Here is a 22,730-nt window from a genome sequence, read left to right on the forward strand (position 1 = left end):
CCATTATGGGACACTTTGGGTTAGTGTTTTCTGCTATAGATCTGGCTTGACCAATGCCTTGTGAAGGAATTTTGTAGACAGAAACTGTGTGGAAGTACATCATGTGTGTGTGTGTGTGTGTGTGTGTGTGTGCGTGTGTGTGTGTGTGTGTGTGTGTGTGTGTGTGTGTGAGTGTGTGTGTGTGTATGAGTGTGTGTGTGTGAGTGTTTGTGTGTGTGTGAGTGTGTGTGTGTGTGTGAGTGTGTATGTGAGTATGTGTGTGCATATGTGTGTGAGTGTGTATCTTTGAGTTTGTATTTTACCCCCTGCCAACACATATCTATCTATCTGTCTGTCTATATGTGTGTGTGTGGGAGTCTTTGTTTGCATCCCTCCCACAACCACCACCACTTCACAACCAGTGTCAGTTTGTTTACAACCCCACGATTTAGCAGTTCAGCAAAAGAGATTGATAGAATAAAAAAAAGTATTAGGATCAATTTGTTCAACTAAAAACTAGTCAAGACAGTGCACCAGCATGGCCACACATTGAAGCATATAAAAGGAATTAGGTAACATTCTCGTAAAGTGAGGCAGTAATTTCTCAGTTTGAATCATTGACCTCATGGAAAGACAGTAAGCCTTTATTCAAACCAACGAGTAAGCCTCAAAGTGGTCACATCATCAACAAGAAATAGTAACACAGTTTCCCTCCAATCACATCCTGCTGTCTTAAAAAAGAAAAATAAATAATGGAATGGTCATGGCTTGGAAACCTTTGATCAAAATGTCTGTTCAGTCAAGCCTAATATGGAGCTAAATAACAACAACAATAACAATAGGGAATGTGTCATCTAATAAATAAATCACTTTGCAGAAAAGTTAATTCAATATCATCTGCAAACCCATTTTAAATTGAAATACAGTGTCTCTCTCTCTCCCTCTCCTGCTCCATCTCCCCCTCTCTCTCACTTATAGATTCAACCAATCAAAGGGTTTGATATTTCAGTTGATGACATGTGGTCAATCTAGTAGAAAGATATGTTGATGATACATTCATCCTATGGGAATACTCTATCGAAATGACCATTCTTCTCAATCACATCAACAATTTGTGTTCACCAATTAGAATAAAACAAATGGAATGAAGAAGGCAAATGTGTTTTCATTGTTTTATGTCGAAAGGAAAAGTACTCAGCTAAATATTTCATTCCATAAAGATTCCTTACAGTCAATGGTTTATCTCTGCCTAAGAACTACATCAGGTTTTATGAAAGGATCAACTGTGTTCATATTCAAATTAAAACCTTCCATAACAGTTTCATCTGAGGCCTATTTGTTATATGTCAAACCTTGATGATGATGATAAAAATAATAATAATAATAATAATAATAATAATAATAATAATAATAATAATAATAATAATAATGATAATAATAATAATAATAATAATAATAATAATAATAATAATAATAATAATAAAAGAATGTTAGCTATTTTACTTAGATCCTTCCAAATTCTTGATATATTTCCAAAATGAATTTCAAAACAGACAAGTAATTGTCATCAACATTGCCATCGTGATAATTATCATCGTCATTTTCAGCAACATCATCATTGCCACTGCTATGGCTATTGTCACTGTCACAGTCACACTACTGTCACAACTACTTCCACTGATGCCACTGCCTCAGCTCCTTGTATCATCATCATCATCATCATCATCATCATCATCATCATAATCATTGTTGCCTCTGTTACCTCCTCCACCACCACCACCACTAGCAACAACAACAACAGCAACACCACACAAACACACACATGGATCAGTTCACTTTCTAATAAACGAGAATTTGTCATATGACCCACGTTACACAGTGAAAACTGAAGTTTGAGGGTAAGAGTCTGATACTTTGCGGATATATAAAAAGTGATGGTTCAAGAAAGTTGATTAAATTGATGGAATCTTGAATAGTGCCAAATACCATTTTAATATATCTAATATTTTAATCTAAAAATTTAAATTAAATAACATATTACATAAATACCACTAATAATGTTGGCAATATCATTTCATCCTTTAATATATTTAAATTAAATAAGTTTTACAATAATAAATTAAGTAATACCTCCATTGGAGTCCAAAATATAATAGATTGTAATTGTAGAGATAGGACTAAATGTAAATTTAATAATAAATGTAACGTTGAGGACGTAGTATATAAATGTATAGTGATTTTGAAGGATAATAACTTTAGTAATAATGATAACATAAATACTACTTACATTGGATCGACTTCCAATAAAACTAAATCCCGGATGGCCCAACATATGAATTCTTTTAAGAAAAGAAATCTAATGAACTCTACGGGCCTTAGTAAATACATTTGGGAACTTAAATCAAAAAGAATAGAATACGAGTTAAAATGGGAAATAGTTTGCAAGGCTAAATCATATAGGATAGTGAATAAATTCTGCTTATTATGTACTAACGAATTTAAAGAGATATGATTAGCTAATAAAAAATTGATTTAACTCCCACGATGAACGTAATATTAAATGCAGACATAAATTGAATTACTTATATAATAAGTTTAGATAACTAATTTATTCATTTAAACCTAGTATTAGGTACCAACTTATAGTTATGATTAGTATCGTAAAATACATCAAATTAGCTTTAGAATACACATTAATCATCACAATATTATACTAAATTGGAACATATAACCACCTTTACTTTAAGTATTCAACAATAATATGAGCAGTCTTTTACAATGTTTCACAACATTATTTAAGTAATATATAACTTTCGTATTTGGTATAGTTATCATTCTGCGTATATCTGAGAGTTTTAAGTTTTTTAGTATTATTAATCTTCAATAAACTTTTTATTTTAGGTAGATTTTCATTATTATTTTAGTTTAGTAATTATAAAACGTACCTACCTCTGGTAATGGACGCCATGTTTATCACGTGACTTTTCAGTATTAATTTTCATAGCATTATTTACGTAATATAGAATTTTCGTACGTGTATAGTTATTACTCTACGTTAATTTGCAAGTTTAAGTATTTTAGTATTTCTAATCCTCAAGAAACGTTTTATTTTAGGTAGATTTTCTTTTTCGATATTTTCGTTATTATTTTAGTAATTATAATACGCATGTACTTCTGGGTAATAGACGCCATATTTATCACGTGACCTTTTAGTATAAATTCTATAGCACAGCCATTTTGTTTTAATTTATACAGTAACCAGATGGCAGATAAGTCATGTTTTCTTATTTTAATTTTATAAATAATATTGACATCTACCTTTTGTTCACTAACACATTTTTTTTACTATTATCTACTTATTCCATAATGTTTTAACCTTATTTACTATAATACTATAATATTTTTAGATTGTAACTCTTAATAATTATATTAATAACGTTAATGTAGGGATTAGTTTACAGATTTTGTCTCTTTATATATATTTTTATTTCTCATGTTTATGTTTATTCGTTGAATGATTTTAGGGATTTAACCTAAGAGTGACTGATTTTGGGAGCAAAATCATTTCCCCATTCTAATGAACTCAGATAGAATTTGCTTATGATTTTATATAGTCCTATTTCAGCCATGAAACGCGCGTAGTCTATGTACTAGCAATAACTTTTTACAGTTATACTTCCATACTGTATATTATCGTATTAATTTTTACTGTCCAATTTATAAATTTGACTTTTGAATTTTTTAATTAAAATTTTTTAGATTAGAATATTAGATATATTAAGATGGTATATGCCTCACAGCATGGATTTGGATGGGTTCTGAGCTGTAGAGTGGTGGTTCGTCTCTAAATTAGTTATATATATATATATATATTATGTTCATATGTGTGTATATTTATGTATATATATATATATATATATATACACACATACACATATACACATATACCAAAGCTAATACAAATTGTAGATGTGACGCAAATTTGGTTTCAGATGTGGCATATTTATCAAAAGAACACAAGTTGAGGGTCAAAGTTTACAACAGCTGTTTTGGCAGCATTTTATTGATATATTTAAAATTTACTTGATGATGGTGGGTTTTTTGCTGTCATGTAATCTAAGAATGCAGCAATAAAATTCTGCTAAAACAATAGTTGTGAATTTTGAAACCTACTTGTGTTCTTCTTTATATATATATATATGGGGGGGGGGGCGATACTGTGTGTGTGAGTCTGTGTATGTACACAGAGAGAGAGATGGTTGAAATGAGGAATGTGATTAAATCACTTGAAACATTACTTCAGAGGCAGAAGTTATTTGAGTTCAAATATAAATAATTGTATTTTAATAAAAATAGAAATACATATAAATAAAAAATAAACGGGTTCTGCAAAGTTCCATTAACATAATGATTTAAATTTGCTGTTAATTTTGAGTAAAACCTTGCACCATATAAAATATTAATGCTATTAACTTAGTTTTCTGTCAAAAGTAAATGTGTTTTGTTGATTGAGATTAATTTGAAATATTTTAGTCTCTTTGTATTTTATCAACATCACTGTTGCTACCATCATCATTTATCTAAACTGGCAGAATTGTTAGAGTAGCAGGTAAAATGCCTTGTAGTATTTGCTCCAGCTCTTTATGTTCTGAGTTCAAATGCTATAAAGGTCATCAGCTTGTAGCTAGTCAACAGATGTATGTATGTGCATATTTGTATGTTTTATGTATGTGTTCTCATGCATATAGACATGCTCTAGATATGTATGCATATATGTCTCTTCTATTTCTTAATTATTCTCAATCTTCCACTGAGGAGGGAGCCAGTTTCCAACAAAGATACAAGGATCCATCTTTGGGATGTAGTTAACACAGACAAATTCCCATTTGGAACTTGAGAAAAGTCTTGCATATTTTTACCCTTCCACTCACAGATTGCATTTGTAATGTACGAATTAGCTAGTTGATTTCTCTTCCTGAAAATCCTAGTTTATTCAGATTCTCCCTTAAGCATTTACTAACAAAACCAAGTGCAATTGGTATAAATTCATAGTCTGGATATAGAAGCTGAAGGTTTTGAAGCAATTGTCCATAGACAGACAGATATGTGTGTATGTATGTTTGTGTGTGTGTATGTTTGTATGTATGTATGTGTGTGTGTATGTATGTATGTGTGTGTGAGTGTAATTGTTGACATTTCATAATGTTGTCTGAATGAAACTGTGACATGTTTAAAGAACTATGGTATAAGAAATCCTTACCTGAACAACAAGTAAGGTTGATGACAAGGAAAGCATTTGTCCATAAAACTTTGTGTCTAATGCAGTGCTGGATTAACCATTAAGTAAAATAAACACATGCTTTGAGCAGCAGATGAAGTGGGACACCACAGAAATGGTAAATGGTTTATGGCACAACAGAAATCCATTTAAACTTGCTAAAATTATATTCAAAGTGGTTTATAAGATCGGAAATATAATTTCAAAGTGTGTATGATGTCATAGTGAGGATCTGATCAAAAACTTTGCAATTAAAAAAAAAGTAGGAAGTATAAAAAAATAAATATTTCCATCTTACTCTTAGTTTTGTTTCAATTTGAAAACTAAAAATTTATTTCATGGTTTATCATTGTTTATATTTTCTAGTCCACATATATGGAGGCACCAAAATCTTTTGTGCTTAGGGTCTCTATGGGTTTTAATCTCGCCCTGCTCAAATGCACTTTTGTCCAATCCATGCGAGCATAGGAAAATGGGTTTTCAAAATGAATGCAATATCGCGTGTGTATGTGTGTGTGTGTAGGGGGGGGGGGAGAAGCAGTACATTGAAATAGAAATACCATTCCGTATTAATGACTAGCTGAGTTACCTCCTCTTGTGGCATTGGCCACTTTGATGTTCATACAACTGAAATAAGTGCCAGACAAGGTACATACATCAGCATAATCCATAAAAGGCATTGAAGGTAATACTACATCACCATAGTCACAAGTCAATGATAGAAACCCTTAAAAGAAAGATCACTAAAACTACTGAACAGATACTGTGACCATATGGAATATTTTGGTTTGAGAAAAAAGATTTTGTCTTTATTTCAGAGCAATATACGTTGAAGTTCTAATGAAAGTCTCACACAATATCAACTTTTTCTATCAATAGAAGCCACAGCCTCCTTAACTTTTCATACCCACACAAAGTGTACCTACTGTTTTAAAAATACCGCCACCCCTATGACTTAAATATGTTAGAGTTAGCAAGCAGAACTTATCCAAAGTTTCCACAACACCATTATCTAAGCAATTCTTGACAGTCAGTTAATGGCTACTTAATTTTACATTTAAAGATTAACTTATACACACACATGTATGTATATATACATACACATACACACATATATATATACACACACACATACGCACATATATATACATATATATATATATATTTATTAAAAAATATAAAGAGTATAAAATATCTTTATACACAGAGAGGAGACCTTTGACAGGACTCTTTACATGCTAGAAAAGACAGTTAAAACCCAAACCACGATAAAAATAATTCACGAGGCATGCTGTTATAACACCAGAACGAACAAAAAATGAATTAGTTAATCCCAAACTTGAGTTTCTCTATTAATTGCCAAATAAACTAATTTAGAATCTGTAGATCATCAGTGAGATCACTAATTAATGAATGATTATGCAGTTGCAAATATGTACCAAAAACACATGCGTAATTACCTTCATATTTACGATAGTGTGTGTGTATATATATATATATATATATGACAGATGCCTTTCAGTTTCGATCTCCTAAATCCACTCAGGAAAGAGAAAGAGGGAAGGAGAGAGAAAAAGAAAGCAAAGAATGACTAGAAAAATACCTTAACATACCTGCTGCATATGAAGGCTAAATAGTACAGTGAGTCTTAATTACTTGATGTAGTGAGCCCAAAATAATAATTAATGAAAATGACATTCATTAGTGTATTGAAAAATCATATTGTTGCAGAAAATGAAATTACTTTGATATATTCTTTATGGGGGCCACTGGATCATGAAGCACATAAAGCCATATAGAATAGCATGTAAATATTGGTTGTAAAAGCTTTTTGGATAGAAAAAATCGAAGGCTGCCCATGGGACTATCGTGTTTACAGGCAACTATCAACTCTTTTTCTATCTAAAAGGGTTTTTCAAGCTAATATTTACATGCTGTTATTCATAATTTCTTGTAAGGCAGCAAGGTCGCAGATTTGTTAGCAAGCCAGTTGAAATGCTTAGTGGCATTTTGCTTGTCTTTATGTTCTGATTTTAAATACTGCTGAGACTGACTTAGCCTTTCATCCTTTTGTGGGGTCAATAAAATAAGTACCAGTTGATCATTGGGGTTGATGTAATCAACTTTACCTCTTCTCTGAAACTGTTATCCTTGTGCCAAAATTTGAAACCATTATTTATAATTTTCTGTGCTTCAAGATCATCTATTCCAAAACAGAATTACTTTATGTTCTTATGGCATCAACTTTGATATATATTTATCGTAAATTATTTCTAACATTAGTTACTACAAGGTCACATATTTAAGGAGAAGGTACTTATTTCATAGGTACGTAAAGAATGATGAGTAAAATCTTCATCTTTTATTAAAATTCCATTTACATCTTGGATGCTTTATTGGAATATTCAAGTGACCTTAGGACTTGAACGGTACTTTTGATTTATCAATCCTAGAAGGTTGAAACACAAATTTAGTATCAGTCCTCTATTACAATTCCATTCACAATTAAGATGCTCTTTAACCCTTTAGCATTCTGTAATATGAGGAACAAAGGGCAATTCAACTACCTCTTCAGTTCCCTTTTGGTGTCGACTGTCCAACTGTCCATCCGAGATGTGCTCTACTCATCTAACCTATCGCTAGAACCTACAGCAAATTCCATCTCTAGCTCATATGTCTACATATGTCCATCTGCTCCCACTGCTCAAAGGCAAAAAGTCCCACACTGGTCTTACTTCCACCCACTTGACCTCGCTCACTCCTCATCTGGTAGGACCCCTCAGCCATTGACATCACTGACCCTTTCCTTCCAGTTCACTTCATCTTCACACATTCAGATCACATTGTATCTATATATAATCATGCATTATCTTGTAGCTAAGAGATTTTCATGATGTGATTGCTTACATTTAGAATGACTTTGTAGGATAGGTGTGAGCTGTCAGATCTGGGCAGTTTTAACGTAAAACTAGTAGAATATTTAGGCTGGATATGGCCAGTTTGAATGTTAAAGGATTAAGAAAATTAAATCAACCCCAGTACTTGACTACTTCTTTATTTCATCAACGACAGAAGAGTGAAAGGTAAATTAGTCTTTGTCTTCTATTATAACATCATACATATCCGGGATGTTTTATTTGAATATGAATTCAATCTTAGTTCTTTACTTCAACAACCCACAGAAAAATTAAAAGGAAAAATAGTTGAAGAGTCAGTTTTCACTTACATTTAGGAAAACCTTTTAGGAACATTAAACCAATCCATTAAATGATTGGTACTTCATTTTGCCAATACTGGAAGAATAAAAGAGTGCTGAATCACCAGCCCATTCCAACCTGGATAAGGTAGACCTTTAGTCTAAAGCATTCCAGCTTTTACCATATTGGTTTTTTAAGTGAAGGAAGGAAGATACCTAGAACTACATTATCTAAATGTGTCCTTCTTTTCTTTTTAGATGGTGAGTTGCTTTTGAGGAACATTTTGGAGCTATTTTTAGCAAACTCAGTGACTACACCGTGAACCACATCGGGTCATTTTAAACACTCTACTTTGTTCACTTTGAATCATCATCATCTTCATCATGTTTTACTTTGAATGGAGTTCATAAAAGATAGTAACCAAATGCTGCTGCAGGCATTTTGTCTGACATCAATTATTCTCCAGAAACAACTTTGTTTTCCATATTTCAAGGAATAAAATAAGTAGCAGCTGACTATCTTCAAATGTTGATGAACAGCAAAGCTAAATAAAGGGATACTAACTTTCAGATATAATGCATTATTCTCTCTCCCTCTCTTTTTCCCAGTTTTTTTTAATTGCTTTGTCAAAAGAGAAAAAACAGCAGCCATGTTTTGTTTATAGGACCTCTGAGTGTTGGGGTATGGTTTATATGGTTGCAACAGAGCAGATTCTGCTAAAAGCACCCAAAGGTCTGATAATGAATGTTAAATCAGACAATAGATCAAGTCTACTACCTGAGAACAGGTATGGTCTCTTTGACAAGCTTCTCCACAATCTCTATCTGCCAAATTTCACTCGCAAGGAATTTGTCAAGCCAGCTTAAAGTGCCATACAGTGGAACTGAGCACAAACCATTGCCTAGATGCCATATGGTAGGACATGGTTTCAAGTTCAGTCCCATTGTACAATATCTTGGGTAAGAATCTTCGTTATAGCTTCAAGCCAACCAAAGAATTTGGTTGGCAGAATCTAAAAGTCCATCATATGTACATGTGTGAAATTGTGATACTTCCAAACAAGCATTCTGTCATCCAAGGTAATTGTAGAAGAAAGTTATCCAAGGTTCCATGGATTGAACCTGAGACCATGTATATGCAAAGCAGATTCCTTAACCACACAGCCACATCTGCACATATGACATCATAAGGAAATGAAAATAAAAACAAAAACAAAAAATATAGAAGATAACATGATACAAATAAATGTAAAACAGAGCGCACAATCAAAAAAACTTTTCAGAGACAGACATACATGCAAAATTTGATATAATTACTAAGATTCATAGACTTAAATAAATTTAAGGCTACTATACACACACATTAATATATAATAGTTGATTTTCATAATATTATATACATACTTGATAGGTCATCGAATTGATCAGTTCTTCCTTTGTTGCAGCTTTGATCTGCATGTGAAGGTTTTGTAATTTCTCGGTAATAAGGGGAATTAACTGCAACATCCTTATCTTTACGACCAGCTGATATTCTAGCTGCTGGCTGGGAGTATTTCTGAATAAGGCAAATAAATAAATCATGATAAAAATAAATAAAGAATTAAGAAAAATCAAAGTGTTTTATATTAGAAATAAATAAATATCAAATATTCAACACTGCATTAAGATAAATTAATTTTAAAAGTAAATTGTAGCTTCTCTTCACATACTACATATTCTGAAAATTTAAACTTAATTAAATCGTATGACAGTTCGTTACTTGCTTGATATATGACAGGTATTCAAATCAAGATTGTTTAAATGAACCAATGAAGGTCCACATTGTGGTCACTGAATATGCTAGAAATAGCAACAAAATGTTTCTCAAACACATCTCACCATCTAAAATGAAAAGAGGATGGACATATTTAGATAAGATAGTTCTAGATATCTTCTTCCCTTCACTCAAAACTGAGATGGTCAAAGCTGGAAAGCCTTAGACTAAAGGTTTGTCTTATCAGGGCTCGAAGGAGGCTAGTAACACAACACTTTTAACAATCTTGAGTATTGAGTCCTAAGAAAGAAAAAAAATGATTACATTGGTTTCTCAAAGTAAAAAGAGTGATAAAGGGACAAAAAGGGATGGGATAAAAGGATGACAGAAAGAAGGATAGATAATACATATGTATATATATGTGTGTGTGTATATATATATATATATATATATATATATATATATCAAATAATAAGCAACACGGATTTCAAAAGTGATTGCAGTACGCACGTTTCATGCTACTTCAATTTATTTAAGTAATGTGAGCATTACCTTAAATGCAATATGAAGAGCAATCTTCAGCTGCACTGCTCTTCATATTGCATTTAAGGTAATGCTCACATTACTTAAATAAATTGAAGTAGCATGAAACGTGCGTACTGCAATCACTTTTGAAATCCGTGTTGCTTATTATTTGATTTTAATCACCCATCCTTTTGGGATGTGAAATTCGGGTGCCTTCGCATAAGTACCATATTCAAGCCTTGAATATATATATATATATATATATATATATATATAAAATAGGGTACATTTAAAAACAAGAGAAAACTACCTTTAACAGGCAGTTTTTGCATGCTAGAAGATGTAGTCATATATATATATATATATATATGTATATAGATATAGATATATATATGTGGTAAATGAAAGATGGAAGATATAAGAATTTTTATAAATCACGACAATTGCTTTGACACATCTAGCCTAGATCCCTCACAGGTGGGATACTTAACAACTGGTTCAGTAGCATCTGACAGTGCAGATGTGTATGCATGCATGTATGTATGTATGTATGTATGTATGTATGTGTGTACGTATGCCTGCATGTATGTATTAGTGTATGTATGCATGTATATATATATATATGTATGTATGTATATGTACATATATATATATATATATATATGTATGTATGTATGTCATCATCATCATCATCATCGTTTAACGTCCGCTTTCCATGCTAGCATGGGTTGGACGATTTGACTGAGGACTGGTGAAACCGGATGGCAACACCAGGCTCCAGTCTGATTTGGCAGAGTTTCTACAGCTGGATGCCCTTCCTAACGCCAACCACTCAGAGAGTGTAGTGGGTGCTTTTACGTGTCACCCGCACGAAAACGGCCACGCTCGAAATGGTGTCTTTTATGTGCCACCCGCACAAGCCAGTCCAGGGGCACTGGCAACGATCTCGCTCGAAAATCCTACAGGAGCCAGTCAGGCGGTACTGGCAACGGCCACGCTCAAAATGGTGCATCTCATGTGCCACCCGCACAAGAACCAGTCCAGGGGCACTGGCAACGATCTTACTTGGCTTGCCGGGTCTTCTCACGCACAGCCCATTTCCAAAGGTCTCGGTCCGTAGTCATCGCCTCGGTGAGGCCCAATGTACGAAGGTCTTGCCTCACCACCTCAGCCCAGGTCTTCCTGGGCCTACCTCTTCCACGGGTTCCCTCAACTGTTAGGGTGTGGCACTTTTTCACGCAGCTATCCTCCTCCATTCTCACCACATGTCCATACCAGCGCAATCGTCTCTCTTGCACGCCACAACTGATGCTTCTAATGTTCAGCTTTTCTCTCAAGATACTTACACTCTGACGGGTATTCACATTGACATTACACATCCAACGGAGCATACTGGCTTCATTCCTTGCGAGCTTACGTATGTCCTCAGCAGTTACAGCCCATGTTTCACTGCCATGTAGCATGGTTGTTCGTACGCATGCGTCATACAGTCTGCCTTTTACTCTGAGTGAGAGTCCCTTTGTCGCCAGCAGGGGTAAGAGCTCTCTAAACTTTGCCCAGGCTATGTATGTATGTATATATATATATATATATATGTATGTATGTATATGTATATATATATATTTATATGTGTATGTGTGTGTATATATATATATATATATATAGTTCAAATTTACAGAAAACAAAAGTCAAAGACAGATGAAAGAACAACATCAGGTGTATTAGTTTAATGCTCAGGAAGAACGGAAATGTCTTCGACATTTTGAGCCCACACTCTTCAGCAAGGGGGTTAAGAGGCAAAAAAATGGAGAGAGAATGAAAAAAATGGAGAGTGGGGCTCACAATCATGAGGTAGTGAGTGTGATACCAAGACCAGTCTGTATGTTGTGTTCTTGAGCAAGACACTTTATTTCACATTGCCCCAGTTCATTTGGCTGTAGAAATGAGTTGCGACATCACTGGTGCCAAGCTGTATTGGCCTTTGCTTTTACATTGGATAACATCGATGGCATAAATAATTCATATGTGTGCATGTATTTGTGCTTATATTTGTAGAATTATAACCTAGCTAGATCCCATAACGGACATTAAAAAACTAAGTACAAGACTGAAATAAGCTGTTTCTAAGGGTTCAATCTAATCAACTAAACCCCTTGAAAGCTCTGCTTCATCATAGTCACAGACCAATTACTGAGACTAACCAATAACAGAATATATGAATTACAGTTAACTTCAGACCAAAAGAACTGAAGCAAAATGAACTCAATGAAGAAATCTAGAGAAATTGTATGTGGAAATAAATAGTTGTATTGCAGTAAATATTGGGCGACAATTTAAGTACAGAGTATAAGAATATTTCCCGAGAATAATAAATCAAATTTATTATATTTATGCGTCTTGTGTGTGTGTGTGTGCGTGTGTGTGTGTGTGTGTGTGTGTGTGTGTGTGTGTGTGTGTGTGTGTGTGTGTGTGTGTGTGTGTGTGTGTGTGTGTGAGTTTGTATTGTAATTATTAACACCTAGTAATGTAATTTATTTTTCAGTACACATATAAATGGTGGTGATGATGATGGTGCTGGTGAAAAAGACGATGAGGACGATGATGATATGATGATGAAGATGACAGTGATGATGGTGACACAATCACATACATTAACAATTGTAATAATAATAATCCTTTCTAGAAAAGTCTCAAGGCCTGAAATTTTAGGGAAGGAAACTAGTTGATTACATCAACTCCAGTGTTTCACAAAAAATGTGGCACTTAAAAGCAAGAACTGTTCCTGTTATTGTAGGTTACCTAGGTATGATAAAGAAGGGTTTCAGAAACATCTAGATGACATCTAGAAACATCTAGGAGAACCATGTCTCAGAGAAATCCAAAAGATTGTGCTAACAAATACTGCCCACATCCTTAGAAAATCTCTATAAATTTAAACATCTGTGTTGTATTACATTAAGATATTTTGCTATTGCCCCTACCACTTTCTTTCCCCAAGCTTTCAGTTATATTGTAAGATCTCTAACCTTTCACTTGTCCTAGGATGCCGGGTGTGTCCTAGCAAGTAATTGTAACAAACATGCAGACTAAAAGTAAAAAAATAATAATAATGATAGTAATAATCGTAATAATCCTTTCTACTATAGGCAGAAGGACTGAAATTGTAGGGGAGAGGGCCAGTCAATTACATTGACCCCAGTACCTAACTGGTACTTTTTTCATTGACTCTGAAAGAATGAAAGGCAAAGCTGACCTTGGTGGAATTAGAATGCAGGACACAATGACAACTGAAACGTGGCTAAGCATTTTGTCCGGTATGCTAATGATTCTGCCAACATATTGACAAAATAAAAGAATTACCATTACTTAGAATGTATGGAACAAAAGGAGAAACAGTTAGTCATCTTGTAAGTGAATGTGCTAAGCAGGGCACTGTGAGAGTACAAAAGATGACATGATAATGTTGTCAGATACATCCACTAGATGATAAATGAGAAATGTACTCTTGGCAGAGTAACTAAATGGTATGAACTGAAACCAGATGGAGTGTTAGAGAATGACAAATTTAAGCTTTTGTGGGACCTCACCATTCAGTGTGATAGAATGACTGAGGCAAAACCAGACATTGTAGTAGTCACCATGAAAGAGAAAGAGGCCCAAATTATTGATATCTCTATCCCGGGAGAAAACAGTGTGAGAGATAAAGAACATGAAAAGATGGAGGGGTATGAGCTAATGAAGGAAGAGATTGGAAAATTGTTGGGGAGGAAGAAGGTTTTAGTGATTCCTGTGGTGACCAGAGCATTAGGGTGCAGACTGGATGATTTTAAGGATTGTGTAAATAAATCAGAATTGATGCAAAGTTATCGGAAATGCAAAAGACAGCGATTCTTGGTACAGTAAGAATTTTAAGGACAGTGGTATGTATGTTAGGCTCAGGGGAGAAAGAAATAAGGGACCTTTGTTCGTTTATTGACTGCTCGTTGACTGAAATGTGTAGACTGTTTAACATCTTAGCGTCTGACATTTACAAAAATGAATAATAATAATAATAATAATAATAATAATAATAATAATAATAACAGAAACAATTCCTATCATAGTAGGTGCCTTAGGTATAATAAAAAAATATTCAGACAAATACATAACAAAAACACCAGGACTTACAAATATATATAACATACAGAAAATTGCACTATTGGGCACTACACATATCCTACACAAAACACTTTCAATACAGTAACCATAAGAGCATCACAGCAAACCACAGCACATACCCAAGGCACACAGAGCTGCGCTCGGTAGTGAAGTGAAAGCACGTTATAAAAATAAAACTACTGAACAATAATGATAATAATGATGATGATAATAAAAATATTTTATGGGAGTTCACAATTCAGTGTGATATAAGGATTGAGGCAAGAAGACCAGACACTGAAGTTGTCAGCAAGATTAAAAAAGAGGCCCATTTTATTGATATCTCTATTCCCAGGAGATTGTACAGTGAAAGATAAAGAGAATGAAAAAATTGAGAAGTATGAACCACTGAAGGAGAAGACTGGAAAATTGTGGGAGGATGAAGAAGGTTTGGGTGATTCCAGTGCTGACTGGAGTATTGGGATGCAATACTGGATAATTTCAGGGACTGTGTAAATAAAATTGAAATTGATGCAAGTTTACAGGTCATGCAGAAGACAACAATTCTTGGTACAGCAAGCATTTTAAGGAAAATCTTGTCTATGAAAGGCACAGGAGAAGAAGTAGTAAGGGGCCATTGTCACTAAAAACAGACAGAGTATGTTTTTCTTTTTATTACTTCGTATGTAGCTATACACATACATGCACACATGTTTATTTATGTATATATATTATGTATGTTAATGTATGTATGTTAATGTATGTATACAGATGCATATAGAAATATTTACAGAAGAGCAGGTGCATATACATACTTGCATAACACACATAGATTTGTACACACAAACACATACACACAAACACGTAACTTATGGTAGCATTCAGAAGGGACTTAAAACAAAGAAATGAACAAATATATATCTGTGTGTATGTGCATGTATACATGTATATATATATATGTGTGTATGTATGTGTATATATATATATCATAAGTATGCATGTGTGCTTGTACTAAATACACACACAAGTTTACATGTATATATATCTGAAAGAGAACTGCAGATGAAGTTATTGATGTACATACGTTTTATAATGTAAATACAGATTATAGTAACTCAAATATATATATACACACTCAAGAACTAAACCAACTTCTAACTCGGCAAAACACACAGATGTGCACGCATGCACACAAACACATACACATGCACATGCACACATGTACACACACACATATGCACATACACACACAAGCAAACACAGAAAACATGCACACTTGTGTACATACACACATAGACACATACACATGCACGCACACATGCACACACACACACACACATGTGCATGCATTAATATAGTCATTTGTACTTGCAAGTGTATAAATTGGTTGAAAAATTGAAGTTTATTATTCATTTTCCTTTCTCATAAATCTTTAGATTCCTATCTTTCCCTCATTGGATCATAAATATTTATCATCATGCACAGAGGGCAGTGAAAATCACACAAATGACTGTCAGATTTGATGCTATATAATGTAAGTTTGTGTGTGTGTGTATGCTTGTAGCACGCATATTATGTGTGCATGTATATGTGTGAATGCACATGCATGTGTGCCTCTGTGTCCTATATATCTCACATATGTGTATTACATGTGTAACTTTTTCTCAGTGGTATATGATCATCTATTCAAGTTTATAGATACTTGTAGCAAGTTAGTAACTTTTTCTTTTTAATATTAAGTAGTGGTTAACACTTCAAGTACATATGTATATATATATTTTTAAAACAACAGACTGCATCTTATAAAGTTTTGGATTTCATATACTCCATTATGATTATCAATAAAATAATAAAAGCAACTAACTAACCCTATTACTTATTGTCAAACAATACACGTATGCTTATTCAGACATGATAGAAGAAAACTGAGTGTAATTTTAAAAGTAGCATGCCAATTTTAGTGTAAATCAAGTGATAACACAAACGCAAAAGAAATTACTTTGTGTTACACAACTTTTGTGCTTGGGTAGCAACTGTTTATTTCCTATTTGCTTACCCCTAAAAAGTGTGAAAAATGGCTACTATTTCCTTCAAACTTTGCTTTTGCTACATTTATTCAAACCCCAAAGAATCCCTCTCAACGCATGGCTATGATGCTCCCCGACTATTCCTGTACATATTGTTAACCACAAGGGACATGCTCAAGTTGTTAAGGTCAAGCAACTGACAAACAAATCTCTGGTATTGAACAGCATATTTGTTGTAACATTTCTGCTTCAGCAAATCAACACTGAATCTGTCTGAGATGTAATGGAAAATTGGTCAGTTTCAAACCATTGATGTCCATGTCACAAAAGCAGATGTTTGAAGGGAAGAGTAGTCATTTCCTTTGATTTCTTGATAGAAGCAAACAGAAAATAACACTGACTAAAGACAAAAATAAAAAAATATAAAAATCTTGTTACATAGTGTTATGTTCATAATTGTTCTCTTGTGATATTAAAACAGATTTCTAGAACTTTGTGAGGGATAATGTGTAGGGATGATGTTTTTGCTGGATTGAACAGTTTTGTTGAGTCAACATAAAATTAAAAGCCCTAATCACCAATCAACACATCTTTACCTACACCTTCATTGTCCATCACTTGCTAGCTTTCCACCTGTGATCCGGTGATTTTACTTACCCTAAGATACCTCCAGAATTCTCTTCTACCTTATCCTGGAGAGTCCTCATCTACACCGAATCACTATGGACTTTTCACCTTCTAGGTTTTTCCTGGCTTCCTATAATATTTGTGTGTATGTGTGTGTATGCGTGTGTGTTGGAATATATATATGTATGTATGTATGTATGTATGTAAGCATGTATGTATGTGTTTATATATATATATATATATATATGTATAAATAGTAGCATTGTTATTTCTAAATCTCTCAAAGAGAGATATTCAGTAACAGTTCTTTAAAGTCAAGACTATTTACCAACATAATGTGGCTGTCCTGGAAAGGACGATTGTTACTGTTGTTTATCCAAGCAGCTACTCTGTATTGATAAAGGGCAATAACTCAGAAACCGGTCCACAGATGTTGCTTTGTGCTGGATGGGGGTGCTGGACACCCTGTTCAAAAATATAAGGACTCAGATATTGTGTCATATAGCCAGCTGGAAACGATGTTTCCTGGGGCTAAACAACAGCAACAACCATCCTTTCCAGGACAGCCATATTATGTTGGCAAATAGTCTTGACTTTATATATATAGTACAGCCTGCTTCTTGAAACGTTTGCCCGTAATGACAGGTTTGCTTATCATCAAGCAGGCCACACTACTAAAAAAATTCAAGGAAGTTTTTCTTTGGCATGCTATTCAGAAAGTCCCATAGGCCACAGTTAACCTATGACTGCAATAAGGGGTAGAGAATTGAATCCCATTAAATGAAGATCTTGTGGAAGTGATGCTGTAGTCAAGCAAAAGTTTCTGATAGAGCCTGTACTGCCTGAATAAAATTAGTGTTTGAATTATCTGTTGTCTTTATGGTAAAAATCTGGGTTTGTTGCAACGATAAAATTTTCCAGGCCCTACATTGAAATGAAGAAATATTTTTGGAATTTTTATTTAGTAAATTGTTCTTAGCATAAGTGCAGGAATAAAATTCGTTTCGGGGGTGCAAATGCAGTTTTTCAGGAGCATGCCCAAAGCATTTTCATTGCTCCATGAAAATTTTAGCAGGAGCACTTGCATCCTCTACACCATCTGTTCCTGAGTCTATGGCTCTTAGTAAAGAAGACAGCAAAGATTTCTTTGAGCATAAATTGCAATGCCTCATCATCGTTTTAATGGCCACTTTTCTATGCCTTTTCCTTCTTTGCCTATTTTTTGAAGAAACAAGATGTTTTCAAGTTCTCCCTCCCATTTTTAACTTTAAATTCACTCAGTTGAATCAAATATCTTATACTTTTTATAAGCTCATATAGAGAGAAACATATGGCCATTTGTAACAAATCATTTTTATTTAAATTTAATGTAATATATTATATTATTTTCAACTTCTAAACTTCTCTTTAGTCCCTTAATTGAATAAGGGTTCTAATTCATAACTAACCTTTCTTGTATATTTGTGAACGTATGTACATAAATATATGTGTGTGTATTTAAGCAACTGTGTGTGTGTGTGTGTGTGTGAGTTTGTATGTGTGTGAGTTTGTATGTGTGTGAGTGTGTATATGTACATATTTACGTATGTATGTATATATATATATATGTATGGATGGATATATGCTTGTATATACACACACACATACACATACACACACACACACATACACATTCACACAACATGCACGCTCTCACAGAGGCATACAAGGCACACACCAGGTGTCCCCAAACATTTTTGTCATTCATTCCTTTCTTGGAAAATAACCCACTCCTGCAATATAAATTGATAGCAGAGACCAGAAAAAGAAGGGGGGGGGGGAAAACCCCATAACTTTGTAACAGAGAGGGAACAAATATAAGAGAGGAAGGGGAAGAGAGAGATACAGTAAGACAGGACAAAGGAGGAGACAAGGAAAGAAAGAAAGAAAGAATGAGAGAGAGAGAGAGACGTGTCTTGTGTTTATATGTGCCTGTAGAAGCGTAATTCTATGAATTCACTCTCTTTTTCTATATTTTTTTATTTTTTATTTACACATGAAACCAATTTATTTCCACATCATCTAGTGTGTCATTCCGCATTCTTCACCCACATTCAATCAACTATTCTCCTTGTTCGTCCATATTTGAGAGGAGAGCCACGAATATGATGAATGTGTGCATTTGTGTACGCACATGTGTGCACATGTGTGTGTACGTATGTACATATATGTACATGCATGCTTATGTGTATGCATAGACATGTATATATATTGATACATATGTATATATGTATGTATATAAATATATATATAAATATATATATATATGTATATATACATATATATATGTATATGTATGGATATATATATGTATATATATATGCATATGTATATACATGTGTATATGTATATATATATGTGTATGTATATATATATATATATATATATATATGTGTGTGTGTGTGCATCCACATACACTTATACACAAATATATACATATATACATATATGTATACACACACAAACATAGATATGCATATATATATATATATATATATATATATATATATATATATATATATATATATATAATATACATGTGTATATATATGTGTGTATATATACATATTTATATAAATGTATGTATACACTTATATATATATACATGCATTTATACATATATGTATATACATGTGTGTATATATATGTGTGTGCGCGTATGCATGTGCACATGTGTATGTGCATGTGTGTGCACGTATAAAAACTATTCATACAGGCAGCACTACTTTCATTTACATTACCTGGCCATCCTTTACAATTTGCCAACTGAGAATTTGTAAACACTAAACCCCTAATATCTGTCCCACGCCACTCTACTGTAATATTTGTCTATGGCTCTAATGTTGTTGTTAGTTTTGATGTCATTGTTATTTAACCCTAGGTCAGCCATGATTTAGTTCACCTATGATATGATGGAAGGCATTCAATCTAGTGATAAAAAGCATCATTGTATTTTTTGGTATGTTTTTGCATACACACTTAGAACTAATACTTTCCAATATAATCTCCCTTTTTTTTAATTTTTTGTTTTGAGATGATAGCATGTGATTTGAGAAAATTTGGTTGTTATTTCTAGTATTCTGGGTGACCATGTAAAGGTTACTTCTCTGGCTAAATTTGTCAGTAATGTTTCAATTTTCTGTATTGTATTGATATATATCCACACATGATATTATTAGATTTGGTCTTGTACACATTTAATATTGTTCACTGTGGGAGGTCTGTTAGTTTTCAGAATATTACCCATATATCCGCATATTCATTGCCGTTTCTTTACTTTCCTATTTTTCTCACCCCCCCCCCTCCATTTTTTTTTTTTTTTTTGCAATGGGTGTTAAAAGTAACATTGGGAAAGTGAAAGTAGTATAACCTTTTGCTACAACAATAACAGATGCTCCAGAATAATCAGTCATTTGTGTTGTTGCTATAGTTACAAGAGAGGTCATGCAGAGTACAATTAATGTATTAGCCCAATTTTGAGGTGAAAACTTATACCACCAACATAGAGCAAGCTAAACAACTGCTGACCACCATTTGTGTCCAAAAATTGAAATGATTTACGAAGTAGGGTGCATATAGTTTTTTTCCTTTTCTCTCTCTCTCTCTCTCTCTCTCTATATATATATATATATATATATACTCCTGTATGGCGTTACATATGTTACATACGTCTCCTGTTGCTGAATGGCTAAGAAGTTTACTTCACAACTATGAGATCTCAGTTTCAATCCTACTGTGTGGCATTTTGGGCCAGCATTATTTTCTATAGCCTTTGGTAAACCCATACATTGTGAGGAAAATAGGGTAGGTAGAGGCTGTACAAAACCCTGTCAGGTAGATCTCACCTGTAATTTAAAAGGTATAGCTTTGTTCTCCACTGTATCTTACTGATTCTTTGAGAACTACTGTAATGATACTTGTAACTATGGAACGCTCAGCCACTAACATCTTAATTCAGAGGCAGGTAATTCAGTTTTACTGAATCCTCAACAACAAACAATGGAGTTCCACCTCCACCACATTATTACAAATCATCAATGTAATATTTCTCTTATCACTAGTCTGACAAATATGAAGATAGTTATGTTTGTAGAGGAGGTCTTATAAGTATGAACATGTCCAAAGTTATCCTCTATGCTTGTCAAGATTAGACTAAAATCATTATTACCATATTTGATGGCTTAAACGATGCACTTTTATGCAAAAAACAAAAATGTATAAAAAAACTCAACCCCAGAGCCCTGTTTGTGAAATTAGCCCTATATTACATGCTTTAATGCACTCAAAGCATTTTTGCTCCATATACACAGCTAAAATTGCTGTTTGTCTATTATGCTCATGCATCTCTTATGCTATCCAGTATGGTTGTCTATTAGTCATTGAGCTAATGTATTTTCCTTTTTCTCTTCACCACATGAATACAATTACCTAATTAGATTTTTTTTCCGTTATTACACTCTGATGGTAATGACTTAGCTGTTATCTTTCATAGAGATGGTGTCCCTAAATAATTTCACACTGTGATTATAATATACATGGTGGGCCAAAAGACAAGCACAAAATAACTTCCATACACTCCAGAACTGTGAAAGACATGTTTCAAATTCTCTAAAATTGAATGTTTGTTCCTTCTTGAGCCATGCCTGGCTCATAAGGACTGGTTTCCTGGTTTCATTGATGCCAGTCCATCGCAAGGGAGCTGCTAGATGCAGGAGGAAAGAGTGAGAGAAAGTTGTGGCGAAAGAGTCAGCAGAAGTTCGACATTACCTTCTGCCAGAGCCGAGTGAAGCTTAGGTGTTTCACTCATAAACACACACATCGCCCAGTCTGAGATTTGAACCCACAATCCCCCAACAGCAAGTCCGCTGCTCTAACCACTAGGTCATGTGCCTCCACTTAAACATGAATAAGATAAATAAAATAATGTTGAATACACACATACACGATGAACAAAATGAATGATAATAATAATAATAATAATAATAATAATAATAATAATAATACCCTAATGCAGTACCAGGCAGTGGTTCTCATGGCTTCTGATGTTAACTAATTGGACGTGTTATCATGTACATTGTTTTATCTTGGTATAAAAGATGGGCTACAGCAAATATTTTGGTCAATACCACAGATTTGCTTGTCAGTTGCTTGACCATGACCAGTTGAGTA

The 22,730-nt window shown here is 33.7% G+C and overlaps 1 protein-coding gene across 6 annotated transcripts in view; it reads right to left on the reverse strand.

Annotated features, from left to right (window-relative positions):
- The window catches only part of LOC106872380 (protocadherin beta-15), a 348,275-nt gene that overhangs the window by 151,561 nt on the left and 173,984 nt on the right, over window positions 1-22,730 (reverse strand). For all 6 annotated transcript variants that reach the window (XM_014919356.3, XM_014919357.3, XM_014919358.3 and 3 more), the window contains exon 3: window positions 9,858-10,008. In XM_014919356.3, the coding sequence (XP_014774842.1) occupies window positions 9,858-10,008 (151 nt within the window). The remainder of the gene's footprint in view (window positions 1-9,857; window positions 10,009-22,730) is intronic.

The sequence above is a fragment of the Octopus bimaculoides genome, chromosome 14, assembly GCF_046866305.1.
Source record: "Octopus bimaculoides isolate indiv1 chromosome 14, ASM4686630v1, whole genome shotgun sequence".
NCBI classification, from domain to species: domain Eukaryota; kingdom Metazoa; phylum Mollusca; class Cephalopoda; order Octopoda; family Octopodidae; genus Octopus; species Octopus bimaculoides.